Here is a 25,144-nt window from a genome sequence, read left to right as displayed (position 1 = left end):
TGACTCCGATTGATAAACTGATTTCACCAATGTGCACAGAAACCATTTCTGCATCTTTTAAAGTCAAGATAATTTTTCTGAATCTGAATTCAGTGATTTCCAAAAATGCCCATCCCTATGTCATTTTAGGAAATCCCACTCCCTTTTAATTAAGAAGTCCAACTTCTCTTTCATTAAATTTAACTCTTTAAATTTAACTATCTCTACGGGGTTTTAGTAATCCATTACTTGTGTAACCCTCAATGGTTCAGGAACACAGCTAGCCGTGGGCTCACAACTCCTTGTGACTCGAAACAATAATTTCCGACTTACCCATCGAATCATGGTAAGAGCACCTAGCAACATCGCCCCATGATTCCCTAGGTATTACTGATAGTTCCTGCAAGAACCAGTATATTTTGGTTAGCGTACAGTACGGTCCCTTCAACCAAATATCCCGATCGAATCAACAACCATTGGTGCATCGAGAGTCGTTCGAGATTCGATAACTATGCATAACATCTTGGAGATCTATTAGTGACATGGCATGTGTTACTAGGAACACCAAGTAACCTAAAACACATCATGTACTCTGGCCAGAGATTCGTCATACTAATATCTCCTCAGATCGCATAGGATATCCACACTCGCAAGTATGTGGTGAATCCTTGACAACAAAGCATCGACTCCTATATGTGTCGTAACTGTACCCAATACCGACACCTGATGACCCCAATAGAGTCGGTAAACGAGTCAAAGTACAGTACTAGCATATAGAGTCTCAATGATGTTTCAAGTAATAAGGACTAATGGTGTACAACCAAAACCGCGGACTTTATCCACTCGATAAGTGATAACCACTTGGAAAGTCCGAATAGGGTAGTTCGATCATTCATCATATGAATATCCATTTGCATGCTTTGAACATCTCTATGTTCCATACCAATGAAACGTGGTACTCGGCATCGCAAATGCTAGTCTCAATCTCGAGCGATCCTTATCCTTATTTGCGGACGGCTCAATTGACTAGAAACTGTTTAGAATATACAGTGACTATAAGATGTGTTTCATGATAGACATCCCCATGTGCTACCACATCTTACATACACTATAGTATATTCAAGGTCTTTATCAAAACAACAATAGTATATCATAATATAACATTATGAAGAAAGATAAAGTCAATGCCATTATAAAAGTGTAAATTATATTAAACAAAAGATTGTTTATACATAGAGTCACAAAAGCCCTTAGCCACAAGTTGGCTAACCGGGCACTGAATCTTTCATGTTGGGTAGCCTTGATTTTATGCACTGGGAATGGAAAAATTGTCTGGTAGCTTGGAAAGGTCAATTTTCTCGATGTGATCATGGAGTCCCAATAATTGTGCTTGAAGCAGCTGCCTCTGCCAACTTGTGGATATGGCATGCTTTTTTCGGGGTCACAGGATCGCGTAATGATATCAACATTCTTAATGAATCACCTTTATTCAACAATGTATTGCAAGGAAATGCATCAGCTGTTCATTTTACAGTAAATGGCACATAGTACACAAAGTGATACTATCTGACTGACGGGATCTACCCGCAATGGGCTACTTTTGTTAAGAGTTTTTCGTGCCCCCAGGATATCAAGAGAAATAAGTTTAAGGAAATACAGGAGGCTGCGAGGAAAGATGTCGAGCTAGCGTTTGGGGTACTACAATATCGTTGGGCAATATTTAGATGTCCCTGCTGATTTTGGTACAAGAACAAGTTGAAAGATATCATGCTAGGGTGTATAATTTTGCACAACATGATTATTGAGGATGAGGGAGATGCAGTAGGTAATTGGTCAGACGAATATGGCAACGATCCTCTCGCACAAATAAATCAAGGCTCGACGGAGGAATTCTGAGATTACATAAGAAGAAATTGATTGGATAAATTATAGTATTTATGTGATTGGATAAATCGAGGATTTTACGCGGGTTTATTTTGTGAATCGTGGTGTTTGCTTTGCTTGTTTTATCTTGTCTAGTGGATGTGTTTGTGTTATCATTGAAATTTTTATTTGTTAAAATATTGGTAATTTTTGTTCTTTCATTTTGGTAAATGGTAGATCAATGTAACCATTTACACCATATTTTATTTTATTTTTATGATACTAAAATGATTATTAATGTGATGGGTGCATCGATGAAGCATGGTTCAAATACTGACGGGGTTAAGAGATACTGTGAATTGATTAGTCGTTGTTCTCCTTCATTCTTTCAAAGACCGTTTCAAAAATTAAAACCAAAAATTGGTTTGAGGCAAATGTCTAGTTTGAAGCAAACCCCATTTTTCCCTTGTTTGAAATGCCTAAACTTCATGTTAGTTTTGCTCGAGTTGATTCAATTCTTCGTAGATATGACATGATTTTGGATGCTTTTGTTTTGGCGATAGAATAGATATCCCATTTATTTCAGACGACTTTTCTATAGTAATGGGGCTGAAAGATATTAGCCAGCACATTGATTTAGATTTTTCAATGGAATCTAAAATTATCAGAAGAAATTTTCAAGGAAAATTAAGTATTGTTTTTTTAAAAAAAAAAAGTTTAAATTGCTAGGCCGCGAGGAAAATTAAGTATTAGCAAATGAACAAATATTGCGAAAAAAACATAATTTGTTAGCAGACAAGCAAGAAGATATCAATGTTGACGATTTTGTAAAGCAATATATTCTTTTTGTTTTCAAACTGTATATTATTTCCAACAAGCAATTATACGACTCCTCGGTTCTTATTGTTCTATGTTGACGACATTAGCAAGATATGCAATTATGCATGGGGCAATGCACATATAAATTTTTAAATGAAGAAATTTTGAAACATGTACGCGATGGTGAAGTAAGAAAGAAATATTTTGATGGTTGCGTTGGATTGATGGTAAGTTGAATTTAATATTAAATTCATTACTATATTTTAATCTTAATTAACTTATATGAATTTTAATTTTAGGCGTGGGTGTATGAACGAATTCCATCACTCGGGAAACCGTGTGCTATACATATATTTCCAAGGTTTTTTCATTGGGTTGATTCTAAAATTCCAAATAATCTTGATGCAGCTTCTGTTGCTTTCATTTCCATAACAAAGAATAAGGTTTGAAATATTTTTATCTAATTGTATTATTTGATATTATTGTAAATATTTTTATACAATCATAATTATTAGCGCAATTATCCACTAGTTCTCCCTATCTACCCTTTACCTGATGAGAGGATACTCGTCGGTATACGTGACAATGATGATGAGGTTAAAAAAATATAATATGATATGAACTGGTTACAAAAAGATTTTGATGTTAGTAAAATTTTATTGTTTGTAATATTTTATGAGGTGTGAAAAAATAAATGTAGGCTGAAATAAAAAGGTTGGATGCAATTATTAGGGCACATGAGGAACATATAAGAGATATGAAGAGAATTTTTCATGTTGACAATATTGAAGGTAAAAATAGAGTTTCAAAGGGTAAGGAGAGAATATATGCAAAAAAAAATGATGATTTGATTCCTCGTGCTACACATGAGTTTGACGAGTATACAGATGAAGTTAAACATTTTTTAAATTCCTGATAGAGTTCCTTTTGATGGATATGATGGTGTTTCTAATTTAGCAAAAAATGGGAGAAATAATGTAGAAAAAAATGGTGATAAAGTTTATTTGGAGGGATATGATGGTGGTTTTGATTTAGAAGGAAATGGGAGAGAAAATGTAGAAGAAAACGATGAGTATTCGACTTTTGATGCACATAAGTTTAAAGCAGCTGAAAAGTTAAATGTTGAAACTGGTGACAGTTTTTTTTAGCGACATGATGGTGGTCATGCTTCAGAAGGAAAGACGGGAAAATGTTGATAAGAATGTAATTGAAAGTAAACAGGCTGTTGAAGATTTACATAATGCTAGAGTTGACCGTAATATTGAGGTAAATAGTAAAAGTGACGCTGAGAAAGATGAGAATACTGACTTCAAGAATGGAATTTCTTCGATTACTCGCGATTTTATGAGTAGGCAAGACAGGACACCAAAGGGTAAGGAAAAAGACTTTGTGACACCTCCTTACACAATCTCAAAAAAAAAAAAAGGAAACTAATCGGCCAAAGAGTTGCGGATAACCCTGTTGATATGGTAAATCCGAAAAACATTTCATGTACTATTAAATATCTATCAAAAAACTAATCATATGATATAAATTGTATTTGATACTGTAAAAAAATTTCTATTGCAAGAAGATTCAGAATTAGTTTTAATGAAAATTTCACAAGCTGCAGTAGAGGAGACAAATCAAATTGATGATGCGTTGTTGGAATACGGTGGGCGATCATCAATTTCTAATATTTATAGGAATATTGTGGATACTTTTTTGAATAGGTCTGATCTGAGGTAATTCTTTTATATGTAATCCAGTTTGAAAGTTTTGTATATTTTTTGCGTAGTTTCTTTTCTTTTATAGATATAATGCACTTTTTTTGGGAGGATGCATAGTATGTTAAAAGTTTCTGGAGAAGCGCTGTGTGACTTGCACTATGATAAAGAGTTGATGGATGATGTGATAAATTCACACCTAAATATTTTATCACGAAATTTTGTGAGATATGAATCCACCAAATATATGGGTTTTAAATTCTGTCGTTTATGTATTTGAATTTAATTTTAGTAATATATCCTGCATAATTCATTTAATAACATTTTTATGTTATAGACTGAATTTATAAAAAAAGTTCATGGGAATAAAAAGAAAATGAAGTTGATGTTCGAAGACACTCCAAGATTTATAAGATCATTAAGCCGAAGTAGCCGCAGAATTCTTGGAGAGCTGAATGCTAATATTCTCAATGAGTGCCAATATATTTTAATGCCTCTGCACTCAACATTTTATTGATTTTTTCTGGTTTTGGACACCGTGGATGGTAAATTTTTACACATGAACTCGTTGCGGTCATCCCAAGCAAAAAATTTTCCAAGATATTTGTACGTTTGTTTTATTTGCTGGAATACCACTAAAGAATATCAATTAATCCCGGAATTCTTTCTCAGGCTAATTTCATCTCTAGCTAAAACAAGTATTCACTTCGATATCCTGCCCCGAAATAAGAAGTTAATTGTCGTCATAGTCAACAACAGAATGGAACTGTTGATTGTGGGGTATTTTTATACTTATGGGTGGAGGCCTTTACAAAAGATGAACCGGAATTTTGGAGATATTAAATTCGCATGAATTTATGGAACTATATCATACAATATGTGGTATAATTTAACAAAAAGTAACGTATAATAAAAGCTGAGTTGTGGTATAATGAACACCAGCATGTGGTACATCTCATATATATCATTTGTCTCAAACATATGATACCATAACACTTATATTAACAAAGTTCAAATAATTTGTACACAACTTCTCCTGTTCTCTTTCGGGAAAAAATATTAAATGTTAAAAATATTTGAATTGTGGCAATATGATAAGATAACGTAATAAAATAGTTCTTGATAGTTTGTTAAATTATAATAGGTGGTGAAACTACAACTAAATTTGTATATCTTATTTGATATGTTTATATTAAATTTTTATGTAATATATGTACTAATTACTGTATTTGATAGTAGTATTGTATCATACATTATGTGGTGCAATTTAATATTTTACGATACAATAAAAGCTAAGTTATGGTACAATGAACACGATCATGTGGCACAATTGAACATATATTTCGGCAATATCACTGTATCTAACATGCATACTACAAAAAGTTATCTCAAGACATACATGATTATCCAAAATATATAATTTACACCTTAATGAGTATCGAAAAAAATAGCCCCATCTAGCTACTATATTGCTTCCTTGTATGTCCTGTGATTATGACCGACCAAAATAACCCATCTAGATACTATATTTCTTCCTTTAATTTCCTGCAATTATGCCCCGGTTTGTGACACCGTGAGCACTTGGTAACACGTTTCTTTACATGAGAAGGGAATCCTTGTGTCCTTCTACGTCCTGGCTGCGATCGAACATCCGACGGTCTAATTATCGCCATTAGAATGTGGTAAATCTGTATCTATGTCAAATGTAGAGATTTGATTGATAACTTCTGCATAAGCTTTCCGATTATTTTCAACTTTGTAGCAAGAGTCACAAAAGTCATATATTGACAACCTCTTTGATTCAATCGCATCACAAGCATGGTTACAAGGGATCCATTGATTTTCCAATTCTACATGAGCAACTCCAGTTTCCTAAATCCACTTCACAACTTTTATCACCATCAAGAAACTCAAAAATCCATGACTAGACCTATCAACCTTCAAATTCTGAGATTTAGTGTAGTTCTGTAACAAATTATTTTCTTGCTTAGGACATAGATTTTCAACCATTAATAAAGATGACTCTCGTCCATTATTCACCATGTTCATAATTTGTACTCATAGGGCTCGTTTGGTTACTTTACTAATAGTCTCAATACTAGTTATTCTGTCCAATCTCGCGTTCTTCTCGTCATATTATTTATCCATCTATTAATTATTTATTATACATCAATCAAATCATTAATTATTTATTTCACATCAATCCAATCATCGAATTTAAATTACTATATTACCCCTTATAAATAATATTATTCATATTTTATTTATTGTTAAAAGGAAAAAATGGTAATTTATCATTTCTATATAAAATTTAATCAATCAAATCAAAAAAATCATAATCTATCAATCAATCAAATATTATATTAACTATCATTATTTATTTACTTTTTATTACATTAAATTACTTATCCATGTACTATTTATCCTATCACCTGAACCAAACGGTACCATATGGTATCAATCATGGCTACAATCAGCAAAAACCTTGTAGGTTTAACCCAACTATTCCAACATCCTGCTTGATTTTTGTTAATTATGCCTCATATTTTTCCAGAAAATCAGCCATTTGTCCAATTTTCGGGCTCCGAATTTTCAATAAATTCCTCTGAAAAAGTCATTGCCTTGAATATACTAGTAATATGAACAATAAACTCACTCTCTATTGTTGCGTATACTGCTTTGTGTAATACAGATTCCCAATGTTTTTTTGTTGTGCAATGGATACTTCTTCAAAATCTAAAAAATTTTAAATAAAACCACATAAAAATCTCATATACAAAAAGATATTATTTAAAAACAAATGAATTGTAATAGTACTTACCTGCCTACAAAAATTTTCCACCACGTGTCGCAGACAATATGCATGGTGACTACCGGTAATTATATTGAGGATTGCCTTAACAAGACCACTATGTCTATCAGAAAATAATGTGAACTGTGAGAAAGCTACCCAATTTTGCATTTTCAGGACACCCCTCAATTTCAAACAAAACCATTCTCAATTAGCATCATTCTCAGCCTCCACTACCGCAAATGCTAAAGTGAATAGGTCATAATTAGCATCTTTTGTCACAACACTTGGTATGCATCCTTTGAATTTATTTTTAATATGCGTTCCATCTAAAAATTCAAAGGTCTGCATCCCTTAACAAATCCAAGAATACATGCATGTAAATAGATAAAAGTTGTCGAAACTTGTTCGTTTAATCAACTTCGCAATCAGTCCAACTACAAGGATTTGTTTGATTCAAAGCATCACAATACCACCTCAATTCATCAAAACATCATTTATATGTCCCATAAAGTTGATGCAGTGCTATTTCCTAGCCCATCCAGGCCGTATGGTACTTTAATTCAACACCATATTCCCTATGATTATCTCTTACAATTGCAGACGGTTGGTATGATGGTTTCCCTCTTAATTTATCTTTAACAATATTAGCCACCCAAACATAATCAGCCTTTGGATGGCCCCTGCTCCGAAGATTTGCCTCTCCACATACTTGCTGAAGACAACATTTTTTAATTCCAAATGTTTCACCTGCCTTATATTTTGATGTATATATTTTACATGTACAACCATTGACATTACAAACAACGAAAACTTTATGTCTGTCATTTTTCTTATACACAAACGATCTCATGTTAGGAATAGCATAATTTTTAAGAACCTTTCGAAACTCATCATCATTTTTAAAATTGTGACCCTCTCCATTAATCAAATGACTCCAAGCATCAATGAAGTTACTCTGTAGAACCATTTCATATTGAGAAGCACTCAAAGAACCAACATTCGCATCAAACTCATTCCTTAAAGGAAATCAACAATAAAATAATTCAATAAATCACTTGAAATAACAACATCCATATCTTAAATAAAAATGTACTTATTAACTGTATGAATAAATTAAACGAAATAAATTCAATCATTTATTTCTAATGTTCGGGTGTAGCACAACTACAAATAAAGAAAGATATGAATTACCTGATAATATTCTTGTCAATTGGAATAATTTCTTCTTTTCGGATTGCTATCATGTCAATTATGTTTTGACATGTTTACTTTCATGTAGAAAAACAATCGGATCATATTATCGACATCCTGGTCATCATTCAATGTCACATATAACTTTCGGTGAGGTGCAAAATATTGTAAGATGGTTGAAGAAGGATTGATTTGATCACATTTTTTGCCAAGATGCAAATATATCTGCATTAGACTCACATCCTCCTCTATTGTAAAGATAAACAAATGTTTATTGTACGAACAACATCCTAGCAACATTATACCACTTTCAATATTGACTCAAATATCTTCACAAAAAAAGAGTGTTATTGTTTCAATATTAATGAAGATAAATATTAGGACTTCCGGGCAGCTTCTTGTCATTACGCAGAGAAAACATTGTGTGTTATTGGTTCCATTGTTCAACTTTTCCTTATAAACAAATACTCATAGATAAAAAAATATATCAACAAACATAACCAATGCACAATATATAAACACAAAATAGACCTTTTCGGCTGACTCTCTGCACACCTTGACAATACTATTTGTATTTAAAGTAAGTTCAAGCACTTTCTTGTTTCAAAAAAAAGTTTAGCTTTGGGGATTTTCCCAATTTACTGAAAAATTAACAATGACAATCATTTACCATAGTTCAAAATCGACAATATAACCAAATGCAAAACAATAATGAACACAAGAATGCAAAATGTACAAATAAAAGCAAGATTAAAAAAATCTGACACAAATTGCATGAAAAATAGGACAAATAGAACAAACAGATCAGAAGAAACTCACTTCCTCGTTTTCTTTGCTTCGATTCGTTGTCCCTCGTCTTCGCCCCCTTTCAAATCGTTGTCAGTAGGTGTCGCAAGCCGATGGGTTCCTACGGGCCTACGGCCCATGGGTTTTGCTTGGGTTCTCGACATTGAGGAGAATATATGGAATTGATTGAGAGAAACTGAGGGAGGAGATAATAGATGAAAATTGGTGGAGAGAAATTGGAATAGGAGAGAAAGATGAAAACATGTGGAGAAGGGTGGCTGGGGAGTGGAAAGAAGGGATGCCATGATGGATAAGGCGGCTAGGGAGTGAAAAGAAATGATGTGAAGAAGAAAAATAAAATTAGAAATGGGAATAAAATAAAATAAAATTAAGGGGAAAATTAAATAAAATATGAAATAGGGAGTGGAATGAAAGATTTTTATGTATTAAGTAGTGCAAAATATAATGTTATGACATAGGGACTGACTATGAAGTCCATTTTGTGATTGAGTATTTATCTTGAGTTTTTCACTTTATAAATGTATGAAATTTCAATTCAATATTTTTTATTTCAAATGAAAACATTTTGGACTCAATAAAAATTAATTAATTAAATTAATTGAAAATACTTTTAAAAATATTATATGTTTTCCATTAAAACTTTGAGAAGTTAAGACACATGAGTTATTTTAAAAAATTAAAAGTTGAATAAATTATGGGACACATATGACATTATTTTATATTAAAAACTAAAATAAATAGTGAATATGTTATCATGTAAAATAATAATTACACATATTATATGCACATCAAAATCTTGAATAACTTTTTAGTTAATTGAGAAAAAAACGTAATTGAAATAGAAACAAAAATTTATATTAGATAATTTTAATTGATAAAATGGAAAGTATTTACCACCATTTTTATTGAATATATTTAAGTCAAAAACTAAATCAGGGTGATAAAAGGGTATTATGATCAACTTGTGTATTAAAATAGTAGGTTAGTGTAGGTTAGAGTGTGATTAACAAAATTTAGAATCTAAATAACACTCTCGAAAAATAATTGATAAAACCTTTTTTTAAAAAATTAAACTTTATAATTTCGGGAGAATTTTTTTATTTTTATTTTTTAATCTTGGGACTTCCATACGTATCTAAAATAAATAAATAAATAAAGATTTTGTTATCTTAAAAAAGACTGAAAAAATAAAAGGAACGGAAGGGAAATTTTGTTAAAGAATGGTTTTGGGTGGAACAAATGGAGAGTAAAACCAAGTCCCCCAGCGGCGGAAATGAAGGTGCGTTTTGATTCAACCGTGGCTGAAGAAGAAGAAGTGCCACCGACGTGAAGTTCTGCCCGATTCCGCCGTGAAACCAACCCATGATACCCTTTTTCCGGCACAATGCTTAGCAACTACTGCAACCTTGTGAATTCCAATCCCCCTATCATTTTCCCTCCTGTAAACCACGAGAATCTTCACATTTCCTCAGACCAAATCCCACTAATTCTCAAGAATAATGCATCAGTTGACCAACAGAGTTCTTATTCCAACTCAGATTCGGATTCAGATTCAGACTCGATCGCCAATTCAATGTCATCGTCGACGTTCTCTCCATCGAATTCCACCCCGATTGCCCACTCCCCGCCGTTCGCAAGCCCCAAGGCGAAGCCGGCAGCAATTGATTGGGACTCCTGGACCAGGATATTGCATACAAAGATCAGTGGTATCACGCGTTTCATCTGGGGTTTATCACCAGGGTCATGGTGGACTTTCCGCTCTGCCACCATCACGGCCGTGTTGATAGCTTTTCTGTATTTCCGGCAACGGAGGAGATTGCGGGCAGTAGAAAGCAGCAAGGGTCGGCTTCTTGGAATCATCGAAGAAAAAGATGAGGTGAGTTCATTATCACATTAAATGCATTTCAAATGTTTGCGAAAATGCCTGATTGAGGAATAGACTATCATTATCTTTATTTCTCACATAAATATTGGCTATTTTTATTTATTTATTTATTTATTTTGCAGAAAATCAATAAATTGCTGCACCAAATATCAAGAATGAATAAAGTTTTGATGGCGACACGTCTTGGAGTTGGCACAGCATCGGGGAGTTGACGCTGATTTGGATCCGTTTCCGATGTTATGTACAGTACCAGTATGGTTTCATAGACCATCCAGCGAAGGCATGTGCTTTTGGAATTGGAAATGAACAATATATGTATTTCTTAGAAGAGAAGATTGCATAAAGATTTGGAAATTTTTAACTGAAATTTCCATATCCTACTTTTCTTTATTATATTTATTGTTATTTTTAGAAACTATTTACGCTCTATATTTTGTTGTTAAATATATTTCATTTGAATTTTTTTTTTTACTAAACTATCATCACGACCTAATCCACTACTTTTTTTTTTTTTTTCCTTTTGTTTTCATTTATTATAAATGGTTATTTAACAAACACTAACTTGAAATTTATATATTTCTATGTAAAATATTTTATACTTTCTTTCAAAAAATAAATATTATTTTATACTTAAAAAGTTGATCATCACATTTGTTAAGATGGTGAGAGTGTGTAGATGAGGGATTAATACACACTAAGTATAATTATGAAAATTTGAGCTGATTTTTTAGCTCGAATCAAAAGTATTTTTCTTTAAGTAGATTTTATACTTTAAAAGTTGGTCATCACATTTAAATGAGATTTTGGTTAATTTTTTTAATTCAAAGTATTTTATGATTTTGTGATATCAAAATTTTTAAATGAACAATTTGAAGTAAAATGTGAAATTAAAATTAAGGTATAATATTATTTTATATCATTTATACAAAATATATAACAAATCAGTACTTTTGTAACCACTCTGACAATCAAACTGATAATTTTGAAAAAAACCGTCCAATTGATTTAACCGACCCAACTGATTCGACCTAACAGTCGCATCGGAATACTATTATATAATATAAAATAATAATATAATATATTAATTGATATATTTTAAATAATTAAAGAGTTTAAATATATTTATATATACATATATATTTAAATAAAATTTAAAATCTAAAACAAAAATTTTAAAAAAATATCTAAACAACAAATATATATAATCAAAGTTTCAAATATATAGTTTCAAGAAAAGATAAGCTCAAATACTACTAAAAGAATCTTTTTAACAAAATTCAAAATCAAATAGTCATATATATAACAAAAAATAAAAAGTTTTGAATTTTAAACAAAGGAAATAAATTTTTTAAGGAGGAAATATGTGAAAACAAATTATAAAAAAATTAAACATAAGAGACCGGTCGGGCCGATTTTAAAACGATTAAATCTGATCCGACTGGTTCCTGACCGGTGAAACAGTTTTAGGGCATTGTCTAGATCGGACTCATAACAGTTCACTTTCGAAATGATCGGCCCGATGCGAAAAACATTGTAATATACCGTCTGAAGAATAAATTCATTTTTTTAAAATAAATTATAGCTATTGTTTCGATCTATTTAATTTATATTGATATTGATATGTACAAGTTATTAAACATTAATTAATGTGATTTCCATTTTAAACGAATAATTTTAAATAAATATTTAAATGATAAAATTGACAAATAATGTTTTATTTTAAGAAACTAGATTGTTAATGTAACACCCCTAAACTCTCAAATAGAAAAATGATTAAATGATTAACTAAAAAAACTAGTGGACATCTGTTAATGACATCCTAGACACATAAATATGCACACATTTATATTTTAATGTATTTAAAGTCCATAAATATATTCATACTAATAAATTATACATTTTGACTTTAAAAATTTTTAACCACCTTATTTTTAGGTATAAATTTTTATTTTTTAGCATGTCAGAAATACATCAAAATACACATAATACATTTAAACTTCATAAAAAATTGTGTAACTAAATTTGATGATCTAATTACAAGTTCAAACACCCAAAATATATATAATAATATATAAAATAATAATAATAATAATAAATAATAATAATAATAATAATAATAATAATAATAATAATAATAATAATAATAATAATAATAATAAAATGATGTAATAATATAATATACAAGATATTTAACATATATTAAATAAAAATAATAAATAAAATAAATAATATAGTATATTATAAGATTTTTAATTATCCAATTAATTAAATTTTAATCATAAAATTAAAATAAATTACTGGACCATTTGTCATTATCTTATTGGTCTTCTACTCTATAAATACCCTTAAATTCATCAGATTAAATCACCAAAAATTCGGAAAAGGAGAGAGAAAGGAGTAATAGAAAAATGGAGGGAAAAGAAAAATAAATAAATAAAAATGTGAAAAATGACCTACAAATTTTTTTAAAAAACATGTTCCACATTCCTCCTATTATATGCAAAAAACATTGAGTGAAGGCGGTGATAAAAAAAATCACAATCAAATTCGATCAAAGAATCAAAATCCGAGCCAAAATCTGCTGTAGGTCAAGGAGGAAACTGTTCCATGGTTTGAAGTTCTAGCTCTATTTTCCTATGTTATTCGATCTTTGCTTAACTTGGCTATAGCATAAAAGTTGTTTATCTAGTAGCACAGAACAAATACACGTCGGCCATTGGCCGAAAACATGGCCGAAATTACCCTTTTTAACGTCCAAAGTATAATGATTCTCATTTCAATAATTTAAAATCTCGTACTTCGGTTGAGAATTGGGAAAAGTGTTCAACATAAACATTATATAGATCTTAAAAAGTTATATACTCTAGTAAAATTCCTGCCGCATGTGACCAACCGAGGGGCGGTCACGCGTTGGCACAAGCAGCACGTGTACCACACGCGTCATCAAATCGGAGAAATTCCGAATTTCGAAGATTCCTAAGTTTATTTTTGACCTTTTGAAAAAATTTCGTAATTTTTGGAAATACATTCTAATTATTATGAATTTCTTTTTGGAATAAACAAAGCCAACCAGAACAGATTCTATGCAAAAATTCTTTTAAAATGATCAAATATCTATTAATGGCTCTAATGCATGAATATCAATCATATGATAACCTAAAATATCCAACTTCTGGACTATCATCCAAGCTTAAACAATAAGTTACAGGTGAAGTTTATTACCGGTTTTCTTCAATAGCCCTTTGACATTTGACCTGAAAATTATAATATAATTATTGTTTCATTTTATTTATTGAAATCTACATATGTTCATAATTTTTATTATATCTGTTGATCGCATCATTGCAATGATTTGTTCTATTAATAGTATCTTCAATTGTACTAATTGTTCATTTATACTTGTTCATTTCTACTTAACGTCCATCATAATGATTGTATCTAACTGTTCCACCATATTATTACATATCAACGATTGTTTCATCTTATTCATCTCTCCTCACCGGTAGTGACCTTACCCTGAATCACTAATTAATCAATTCTTAAAGCATGAAAATCAACTTAAAATCGGAAATCTGAAAATTCAGCGAAAACTTAATTAAAAACAACTAAAGCCTATCGACAAAATACAATCGGTCCAATCAAATACTATAATAACTAATACTGTTTTCGTCACGCCCCGGGCCCAGGCCCGCGCCTGCACACAATGGGCGCCTATAGCAACTACTTCATATTCGTTCTCGCTTTATGAAAATGATTTACCCAAGTTGCTATAGAAGTACATTGTAGCCCATTTTAAATCTATTTTAAACCTTTCATTTTTTCCATGTGGGACAGAGGCCTTACAATCACCCCTCCTTCAGAACGCGACGTCCTCGTCGCGACCTGACCTCTCGATCCACCAGCACCGGAAATCTAGAGGTGGCTCCTACGAGTTCAAGATGTGGCTCCCGTCATGTAGCACTTTGCCCCGCAGGTTCAAGAAATGGCTCCAACGCACGTAGCACTTTGTCCTGCATATCACTTATTTCCTGGGATCTACCGGCTGGTGACCGTCTCTGATACCATTATGTCACGCCCCGGGCCCAGGCCCGCGCCTGCGCGACTGCACACAATGGGCGCCTATAGCAACTACTTCGTATTCGTCCTCGCTTTACAAAAATGATTAACCCAAGTTGCTATAGAAGTCCATTGTAGCCCATTTTAAATCCATTTTAAACCTTTCATTTTTCCCATGAGGGACAGAGGCCTTACAGTTTTACAAACCCATCGAAGGTAAAGATAAAATCCAAATTACAACAGAAATCTGGTACAGTACAAATCCGCCCTGTTGTAGCTCAACGACCGCTATCACCGGATCTGTCCAACCTGAGTCCTGCCCCGTGGAATGAGGTGTCCAGAACAAAACCGAGGACGTGAACATAAAAATATTAGTACAAAAGCATGAGTATACAAGTGATATGAATGCTAATGCAAGTGAAGGATATCAGAAAACTATCATCGATAGAATACTGCTCAGTCAAAGGCGCCATGACATGTAGAACGCTGGGCCGTCGCATCAGGAGATGGCTCCCATACCATAAAACCGTGGACTATCCAGATCCAAATCCATGGCATCCATCGACAAAATAACATGGGGCTGAGAGACCCCTCTACTGATAGTATCAATGAAATAAAGGCTCAACGTGCCAATGCATGCAGCATAATATCCGTGACATAATAAATGCACATATAATCAATGCCAAACAAAACATGCAATCATAAAAAATGCATACTCAACCAGGTTATCTCGGATAGTACGTCCGTAACTCAAAGTAAGCAACCTAGTGATACAAGTCCTCTAGTCCAAGCCTATAAGTAGACAATCATTGTATCACTATTTATCTATACCTCTGTAAAATATTGAATAAAATGTCAAAGTTTTACCATTGTGAAATAACAACGTTGTCCTTTATTTACACTATAAGTAAAATCATATAAATATATATAGGGTTATAAAAGTAAAAACAACATTTTAGTTATAGGACATAAACGTAAATCAATATTATATTATATGTAAAATGGATTATTATGATAAGGTCAAAATTGACAAAGTGTGTGAAAATTAGATAAGGATTCAGTTTTCAAAAAGATTGAAATACTTAAATATTTTGTTTTTTTATTTTCTTGTAGATAAAGTGATCAATATTTATATGTAAAATCGATTATCATGATAAGATCAAAATTGAAAAAATATGTGTATATTATAAAAAAAATTCACAAAAATCTTAATTAAATACTATTTAGTTTCTTAAAATATTGAAACACTAAATTCTTGATTTTTATTTGTTTGTTCGCATAAAAGCTAAAACCATTTAAAAAAATTATGAGATGGTCTTGCAATTAAAAATATCATATTTCTAATCTTTTATAAAGTATTATTAATAAAGTCACGTGAAATACCAAAATATTTTTTAAGTATTTGAAATACTTATTAGTTGCAATGTTAAAGATTATATAATTTATTATGATAAAGTCAAAATTGACAAAGTGTGTGCAAATTAGATAAGGATTCATTTTCCAAAAAGATTAAAATACTTAAATACTTTGTTTTTTTTATTTTCTTGTAGATAAAGTGATCAATATTTATATTATATGTAAAATCGATTATTATGATAAGATCAAAATTAAAATAGTATGTGCATATTATATAAAAATTCAGCAAAGTTTTACCAATGTGAAATAACAACGTTGTCCTTTATTTACACTATAAGTAAAATCATATAAAAATATATAGTGTTATAAAAGTAAAAACAACATTTTAGGTATAGGACATAAACATAAATCAATATTATATTATATGTAAAATAAATTATTATGATAAGGTCAAAATTGACAAAGTGTGTGCAAATTAAATAAGGATTCAGTTTCCAAAAAGATTGAAATACTTAAATATTTTGTTTTTTTATTTTCTTGTTGATAAAGTAATCAATATTTATATATAAAATCGATTATTATGATAAGATCAAAATTGAAAAAATATGTGCATATTATAAAAAAATTCGCATAAATCTTAATTAAATAATATTCAGTTTCCTAAAATATTGAAACACCAAATTCTTGATTTTTATTTGTTTGTTCACATAAAAGCTAAAACTATTTAAAAAAATTATGAGATGGTCTTGCAATTAAAAATATCATATTTCTAATCTTTTATAAAGTATTATTTATAAAATCTCGTGAAATACCAAAATATTTTTTAAGTACTTGAGATACTTATTAGTTGCAATGTTAAAGATTATATTGATTATTATGATAAGGTCAAAATTGACAAAGTGTGTGCAAATTAGATAAGGATTCAATTTCCAAAAAGATTAAAATACTTAAATACTTTGTTTTTTTTTATTTTCTTGTAGATAAAGTGATCAATATTTATATTATAAGTAAAATCGATTATTATGATAAGATCAAAATTGAAAAAATATTTGCATATTATATAAAAATTCAGCTTTCAAAAAAATTGAAATATCAAAACACTTAGTTTTTTATTTTCTTGTAGATAAAGTGAATATATTTTTACCACAAATATTTATAAAAAATATTCATAAAATCTTAATTAAATACTTTTCAGTTTCTTAAAATATTGAAACAGCAATTCTTGATTTGTATTTGTTTGTATACTGAATAAACATATTTTTTTCAAAAAAATCTTATATATTATAATTCGTGTAAGGACCTATTGAGATAAAGAATTATATCATGAGTTCATATTTAAATATATACAAATATTTAGATTTAGAAAAGTTATTAATATCTATATATATATATATATATATATATGTTTATTAAATAATATACAGATGTTGAAATAAATCAATTCAAATATAGTCAAGTTTTAATATAAAATAATAAATAAAAAAATACATCAACACACACATATCACATATATAAAAGTTGAAATTAAAATTTTAACTAATTTTCCTTCACATAAAAGCTAAAACCATTTAAAAAAAATTATGAGATGGTCTTGCAATTAAAAATATCAAATTTCTAATATTTTATAAATTATAAAGTCCCGTGAAATACCAAAATATTTTTTTAAGTATTTGAAATACTTATTAGTTGCAATGTTAAATATTGATTCCATAACTAAACATGTAATAATTTTTCTTTCAAATAGTATATATATTACCAATTACTATAAAATATACTTTATTTAAAGAACAATAAAACTTCAATAAAGTGATGATAATGAACCGGGTCTAAACTTAGTCTTGTATTAAACCCGTCCCGAAAAAACGAGTTTAGACTCGCCCAAACGTGTTCACAAACAAGTCCAAGTGGGTCTTCGCGTTTGGCCAGACCCACCATATAAATTGTTGTTAATAAAGATGATAAAAATATTGATTTTTTCATAGAGAAAAAATAATGCATGATAAATGGAAAAAAATCGTGAAATAGATAAAAATTCATTATATAGAGGAAAATATTTATTAATAATTTAAATTAAGGTTTAGAATGCATTATATATGTTATTATTTTTATTACATAAATTAATATTTGTAAAACAAGTAATTAACACATAAATTATAACATTAAAAATGAATATTTTATTTAATTTGATTAACATATCTCACTTATTAACAAATACATAATAAATAATATCGATTCAGAGCAACATACATAAGAAAAAAAATAAAACAAATGCATGGTACCAAAAATGTCATACTTGCTCAATATTAATCAACCAAATAATTGAAATTCGAGTTAATAATTGCATAAGAATCAATATCAATGTTGTGCCAAAATAAAACTATATTAAAATTTAAACATTATATCTATAGGCTAACATGAGTTATTGATAATGTATTATTTTAAACTGTTATAATGATGACTGTAAATTGAAACTGTAAACTTTTGGAAAAGTGACAAACGATCGGTCATACAATTGATATCAAAGCTAAGGTCACGTGTTCGATTCTCATTGATTACAAGAAGTTCAATGAAAATTATTGAGTGCAATAATTGTCCTTTCTGTGTAAAACAATCAAACCATGACGCTTGATTGTTGTGCGGTTTAAAAGATTTGAGTTGCATTATTACCGCGAGTTATAACTTTTGGTAAAGTAGCAAACTCTCGGTCCTCTATATTATTAAAACTATTAATAAATCTTTTTTGTTTATAGGACAACATCACTTCAAAATAATACAAAATTTTAAAGGCACTAAATTAAAAATAATATACATTTATTCTCAAAATGGATAAGATGGTTGAAATACAAGATGAAATGTTAACATTTTTAATCAAAAAAATTCAAAATTCAAGTAAAAATTTAGCAAAAAAAATTATTGCAATAGTGGATTCCAAACAAATTAACATTAAATTAAAAATAAAAAAAATGTCCAATAACACATTGATTATTAACAATATTGACTTACAAGTAATAAAAGATAATAACACAAGAATGAAGGTTGGAAACAATGAAATTATTTATACTCTTGCAAAGAATTTTTTCAGCATAATCCAACAAAAAAATCAAAGAATTAAGATGTAAAAATAAAATAATTGACAGAGAAAATATCACAAAAATTATTATCGAAGATGATGAGAAAATTAAATTTTTTATAAATGGACTGCAAACGAAAAATCGTGAAAGAAGAAAAAATTGTTATGTAAACAAGAAAAGACGTTGTAATTTAATTTAAAATTTAGAATGCATTATTTGTATTATTATTATTTGATATATTTTTTCTTAAATTTTATTTATTAAATATGTCACGACATTAAATTATATATTTTCCTCTTTTTTAAAAAAATTATATATTTTTCTTAATGTCTAATTTATACAAAATTGTAGTATTTGTTACAACTATTATTTGCAACAACGTCTATAAATTCAATTAGACTTGTAACATATAAAATCTTTCAACAAAGATTCTTCGCAGTCATTTTATAATACATGTTGTAAATATCATATTACATTGAATTTAATATTTACTAAATATAATAAAAATTATTAACTAACTGCATGTTTATCTCTTCTCATCTCAACTCATTTATTTAACAACGTTTATCGATAATAGAAAGCATTCCCACGTGCAACGCACGTCACTTTTACTAGTCCTCTAAAAGTATTTACTAGACTAATGGATACTCACTTAGACTAATCTGAGTCTATTAGTATACATCGTCCGTCATCAGCCTACTGATGGTGAATGCCCCAAAAATTGGGCACAACTCCGCTACAACTCCGGCAGCGCTCCGTCGTCTCGGGCCCTCAAGAAGAATGCCTAAAACCCCTAAATAAAGCTAGAATGGAAAGGAAAGAAGGTGATTGGTGCATTTGAAAATGTGGAAAATGGGGCTTTCGGCCCCTATTTATAAACATAGATCGGATCGTCCGATCTTCCCCAAGAAACCTCCTCCAAACACGTGTCCCCTTATCCAATAGCTGGCTACCGACAAAGTTCGGATCTTCCGATCCCCACCTTCAGATCTCCCGATCTCCTCCGAGTTTTCAAATCAAACCCATACTCCTTATCTAGAACGCGATCGAATCGTCTGATCCTACCTTCGGATCGTTCAATCTCTTCGGAGCTTTCGAACTCCCAATCTTGCTTCCGAAGTGTTCGGATGGTCCGATCTCTTGGCTTGTCCAGTTCGGATCGTCCGAACTCTCTGAACAAGAAACCCTTCCAAGACATTTTGAATGTCCTGAATTCGATTTTAAGCTCTTTTAATCCATTAGAGAACTCTTTAATCATGTTTAAGAAAATAGATTAATTAAAATTAGTAGTCGGGCTACTACATCACCTATATTACATTAATCGTTCAAGTATCATTTTCAAGTAACAAATACTACGTCGTACCATTTTTACGGTATTATTGACCAATCCTCATTCATTACAGATATCTCATGAATGATATTTCGATTAATCACTTCTACTGAAATGTTTATAATGATCGAATGAACGACTGATTGAATGTTTACAATGATTTATTGTAATTGAGCCCTGGACAACAGACTTCTGTCTGGAAATTGAGGTCAGTGGGCAATGCACTTTGGCCAGAAAAGTGAGTTCAATAAACAATGGGTCAAAGGCCTGGATATTTGGTTCATCTGGAAAATGCAAAACGAATATTTCGGTCCGTATAATGGTTCATCCTGGCTCGTTCATCGTTCCTCGTTGCTAATTGATAATCAATTGTGAATCGTTAATCGTTAAATGATCAACCATACGGATTCTATATGACTCATGAGAAAAAGTGATGCAATACACAACTTTGGTGGGAGAAACCTTTTTAGCCCATGAGGTTCACCTCTGGAGTCTTTATTGTCATTTTCTTCTATGATTGCATCTCTCAAAATTATCATTTCACTGCAAAATATCATATCAACTACCATCATCAACTACGTGATTACCAAAAATTACTTAATATATTATCGTCACTAAGTCCTCAAAGACCAAATTCTTTATTTTTTTGTATATATTATATTTTCCAGCGACACGATTTCAAGATTTAGATATGAATGATATGTCCAATGAGTACTGCAACTGCAACATATGGATCTTAGTGGATTCTTTTGAAAGAATCAATATCCGCAAAGTTGTATATTCCAATATTTCAAATTTGGATCTTGTAAGCTGTAGGGACCCAACCCGGATCACATAGTAAATCACTTATTCATCATGCAATTAGGGAAAATCCTAAAACAACAATCAACAGCAGAAATAAAACGAGTAAACATCCCAAAACATCAGTATAGAACTGGTGACTAAAAACCAAAGTAACAATAGTGTTATACAACCAAATCGAATTAGTATCAAAACCTATTGAACAACCCTGGAGAAGAAACACAACACTGCGGCCACTGATCCACTCTCAACCCTACCTCGAACCATAGGCCTTGACCAACCTGAGCCTTGTCCCGTTGAATGGAATGTCAAAGTGAACAAAATACAAGGACGTAAGAGAACTATGCTTAGAATGAAATCATGAGTAAACAAACCTACTATGATGCATGCAAATGACGGGGTACTGGTCAACTGTATCGTACTGCTCACCTAGGCGTCAATGAGCATATAGTATCATCTGGGATCAACTCTGCTGGGTACATCCACACACATGACAAGGATCACCGTAGCTTCAGTCCCCGTAATCACGGCAGCTCTCGGTGTCCAACAATATAACAAGAACGTAGGGCTATGCGACCCTACTCAACTGGCTATCTCGAAGGAGATTCGGATCAACATGAATATGCACATGCAACATAATATATAAAACAATAAAACATGGATCATGACACATAAAATGCAACATATAAGCATCCATACTCACTGACAATATCAGTCAGTACTTACGTACCTCACTAAGGCAGTCCTTGTAATACCAGTCTAAGGTCCAAGCCTACAAGAAAACAATTATCATATCACTAAAACTAGTCTAAAAGTTTTAACTAAGCCAATAGATACTCTATAATACTACTAGTGATCTCGGACTATACCTGCGTTTGATGTCAGCCCTTTGCTTTTGAAGGCCCCAACTCCTGAGCACCACTCCGCAGCTCCTACAAAAACGCCTCGCTACTGATCGACCCTCGATTATATGGCTGGAAATGCCTTAAAGAACTCAAGGAAAAAATCAGTGTAAATGAGAAAAAAGTATGATTATCAGATGCCCTATTTATAAACAACGTTCGGAATCTCCGAAATCCTGATAGGATTCTCCTATCTCTGAATGCAAGACACGTTTCCGAACTGTCCTGATTGGAAGCTCCGATCTCTACTTCGGAAGCTCCGATCCCATGCATGCATCTGCATGTCCCAACGCTGACGACACTTCACTAGTGCACATGGCCTAACCTTATGAAGCTCTGATCTCTCGTTTGAAAGATCTGAACGCTCCCTTTGCTTCTGATCTTCAGCTGCTAGGGCTCGATGCTTCCGAACCCACTTTGGAAGTTCCTATCCATACGGTGGTTCCGACGCCTTGATTCCACATTTTTTATCCAATTAATCACTTAGGTAATTTAGATTGGAATCCTTAAATCTTGTTTTACCATTTAATCTTGTAAAACTAGGTATGGGTTACTACATAATCTATATATAAAAAAAGTATTTACTTTGGTTTCAATTTGTAATAATGCTTACGCTACAATTAGTTGATTATATTACATTTTGGGGGCTCACAGGTGGTATCAGAGCCTCCCAAGTTTATCCTGAGAAATATTTGGTGGTAGAAAAAAATTTGTTATTATTTTTTTTCGGGTTATAAGATAGATATTACTTATATATTAATAATATATCCTATTATGAAAAATTATTTGATATAGTTTGGTATAAAGATTAAGAAAATATAAGTTCTTAAATCATTTTCTTTATTGTTCAAAATGTCTCTTATTGATCCAATCCGATTGACTCCTAGTCAAGAAAATTCTAAACACCCACAAATGATTGATAGAACTATTACCATATTCTCCAAATTCTAGAAAAAAAACTTTATGTGATCAGGAGCCACACATTCTTTTATCTCCAAGTACTTTGTACTTGAGTTTCCATTATTATTTGAATGACTGCTATATAATTTTGAATTTAGTTCACCTTTATGGGTAACCATCACCTTTATGGGTTACCTATCGAAAAATATGATATTATTATTGGAATAGTCTGGTTAGTCAGACACCAGGCCTAGTTGAACTGCTATACAAAAGAAGTTCATATTCAAACTTCTCACACAACCACTTCCAAAATTTATCAATAATACGAGTATAGTATTGGTAGCAGAAGCTAGAGCCATACTAAAAAATAACGGACAAGGATTTTTAGCTGAAGGATCAACTGAATATCCCATACATCTCGATTGTGCAAGAATTTCTAGAGGTTTCTCCTAATGAGATCAATTGTTTACCTCCTCATAGGGAAATAGAATTTGCCATTGAATTAATCTCGGAGCACAACCTAATTATTATGAATTTTTTTAATGTAAAAAACAAAACCAACCAGACCAAATTCTATACAAAAATGATTTTACAATGATCAAATACCTATTAATGGCTCTAATGCATGAAATATCAATCATATGATATTTTATGAATTTATCCAAATTCTGGACTGTTAAAGATAATGCCCATTCTCGATTGGATCAGTCTCAAATCTAATCTTGGACTAAGGCCCATGGATCAATATATTAATCATCGGGCTTATATTGGGATGGACTTATGACAGTTAGAAGCCTGACAACCACAACCGTTTGACTGGAAGAATTGGTTGCAGGGGTTCAAGAACATGAGCATGATACCGGCTGATTAATGAGGAGATGATTAGAAAATATATAAAGAGAGTTGTTTCCAATCGAGAAGATATATACAAATTAGAAGAGCAATAATCCTTGAGAGTTACACAAAAGGAAAATCAGAAGAGTTTATTCAAGATTCGTGAAGTTGAGAGTGTGATTTCTCAATTGTAAAATCTTGAGAAAATTCATTGTATTTGAGTGATTTTGTAATTCTGAATTGCTGTTAATCTTCACGTTAAAGTGGAATAAAGAGATTGATGATTCCTCCTGTGGATGTAGGCTAGATAATAGTTGAACCACGTATTTCTTCTTGTTATTTGATCTTCTTATTGTCGGTTTGCATATCTTGGTTAATTGATTCAGATTCAAATTCAGTGATCTTGAGTCTGTGTTGTTCATATTATTTGGTGATCAATTGTAGAAAGAAGAGTCGAGTCTGTGTGTGTTAATTTCTGTGGGAATATTACTGGAATTGTGATTGTCAAACTAAAGTTCTTGTCTTACAACTGGCGCCGTCCGTGGGAATCAATTCGAAGATAGGAACAATGAAGTTTGATATAGAAAAATTCACAGGCAAGAACGACTTATCTCTTTGGAGGATTAAAATGAGAGCTATCTTGATTCAACAGGGATTAATGGATTCTCTCAAGAATAAGGAGGAGTTGTCTTTTGATGCAAAGGATAAAACTGATATCTTTGAAAAGGCACACAGTGCCATTATTTTGTGCCTTGGTGATAAGCCCCTCCGTGAAGTTGCAAGAGAAACATCTGCTGCAGGTGTTTGGTCCAAACTCGAAAGCTTATATATGACAAAATCGCTAGCCAAC

The 25,144-nt window shown here is 31.2% G+C and overlaps 1 protein-coding gene across 1 annotated transcript; it reads left to right on the top strand.

Moving 5' to 3' along the window:
• The first annotated feature begins 10,334 nt into the window (after positions 1 to 10,334).
• Positions 10,335 to 11,473, top strand: LOC140884991 (uncharacterized). Its single transcript, XM_073291901.1, has 2 exons — positions 10,335 to 11,035; positions 11,167 to 11,473. Exons 1-2 carry the CDS (start codon positions 10,544 to 10,546, stop codon positions 11,254 to 11,256), a joined length of 582 nt encoding a protein of 193 aa, XP_073148002.1. The 5' UTR covers positions 10,335 to 10,543; the 3' UTR covers positions 11,257 to 11,473.
• The last annotated feature ends 13,671 nt before the right edge of the window (positions 11,474 to 25,144 follow it).

The sequence above is a fragment of the Henckelia pumila genome, chromosome 2 (genome assembly GCF_033568475.1).
Source record: "Henckelia pumila isolate YLH828 chromosome 2, ASM3356847v2, whole genome shotgun sequence".
Lineage (NCBI taxonomy): Eukaryota > Viridiplantae > Streptophyta > Magnoliopsida > Lamiales > Gesneriaceae > Henckelia > Henckelia pumila.
The sequence above is the reverse complement of the archived record's forward strand: the minus strand, read 5'-3'. Positions and strand labels throughout refer to the sequence as shown.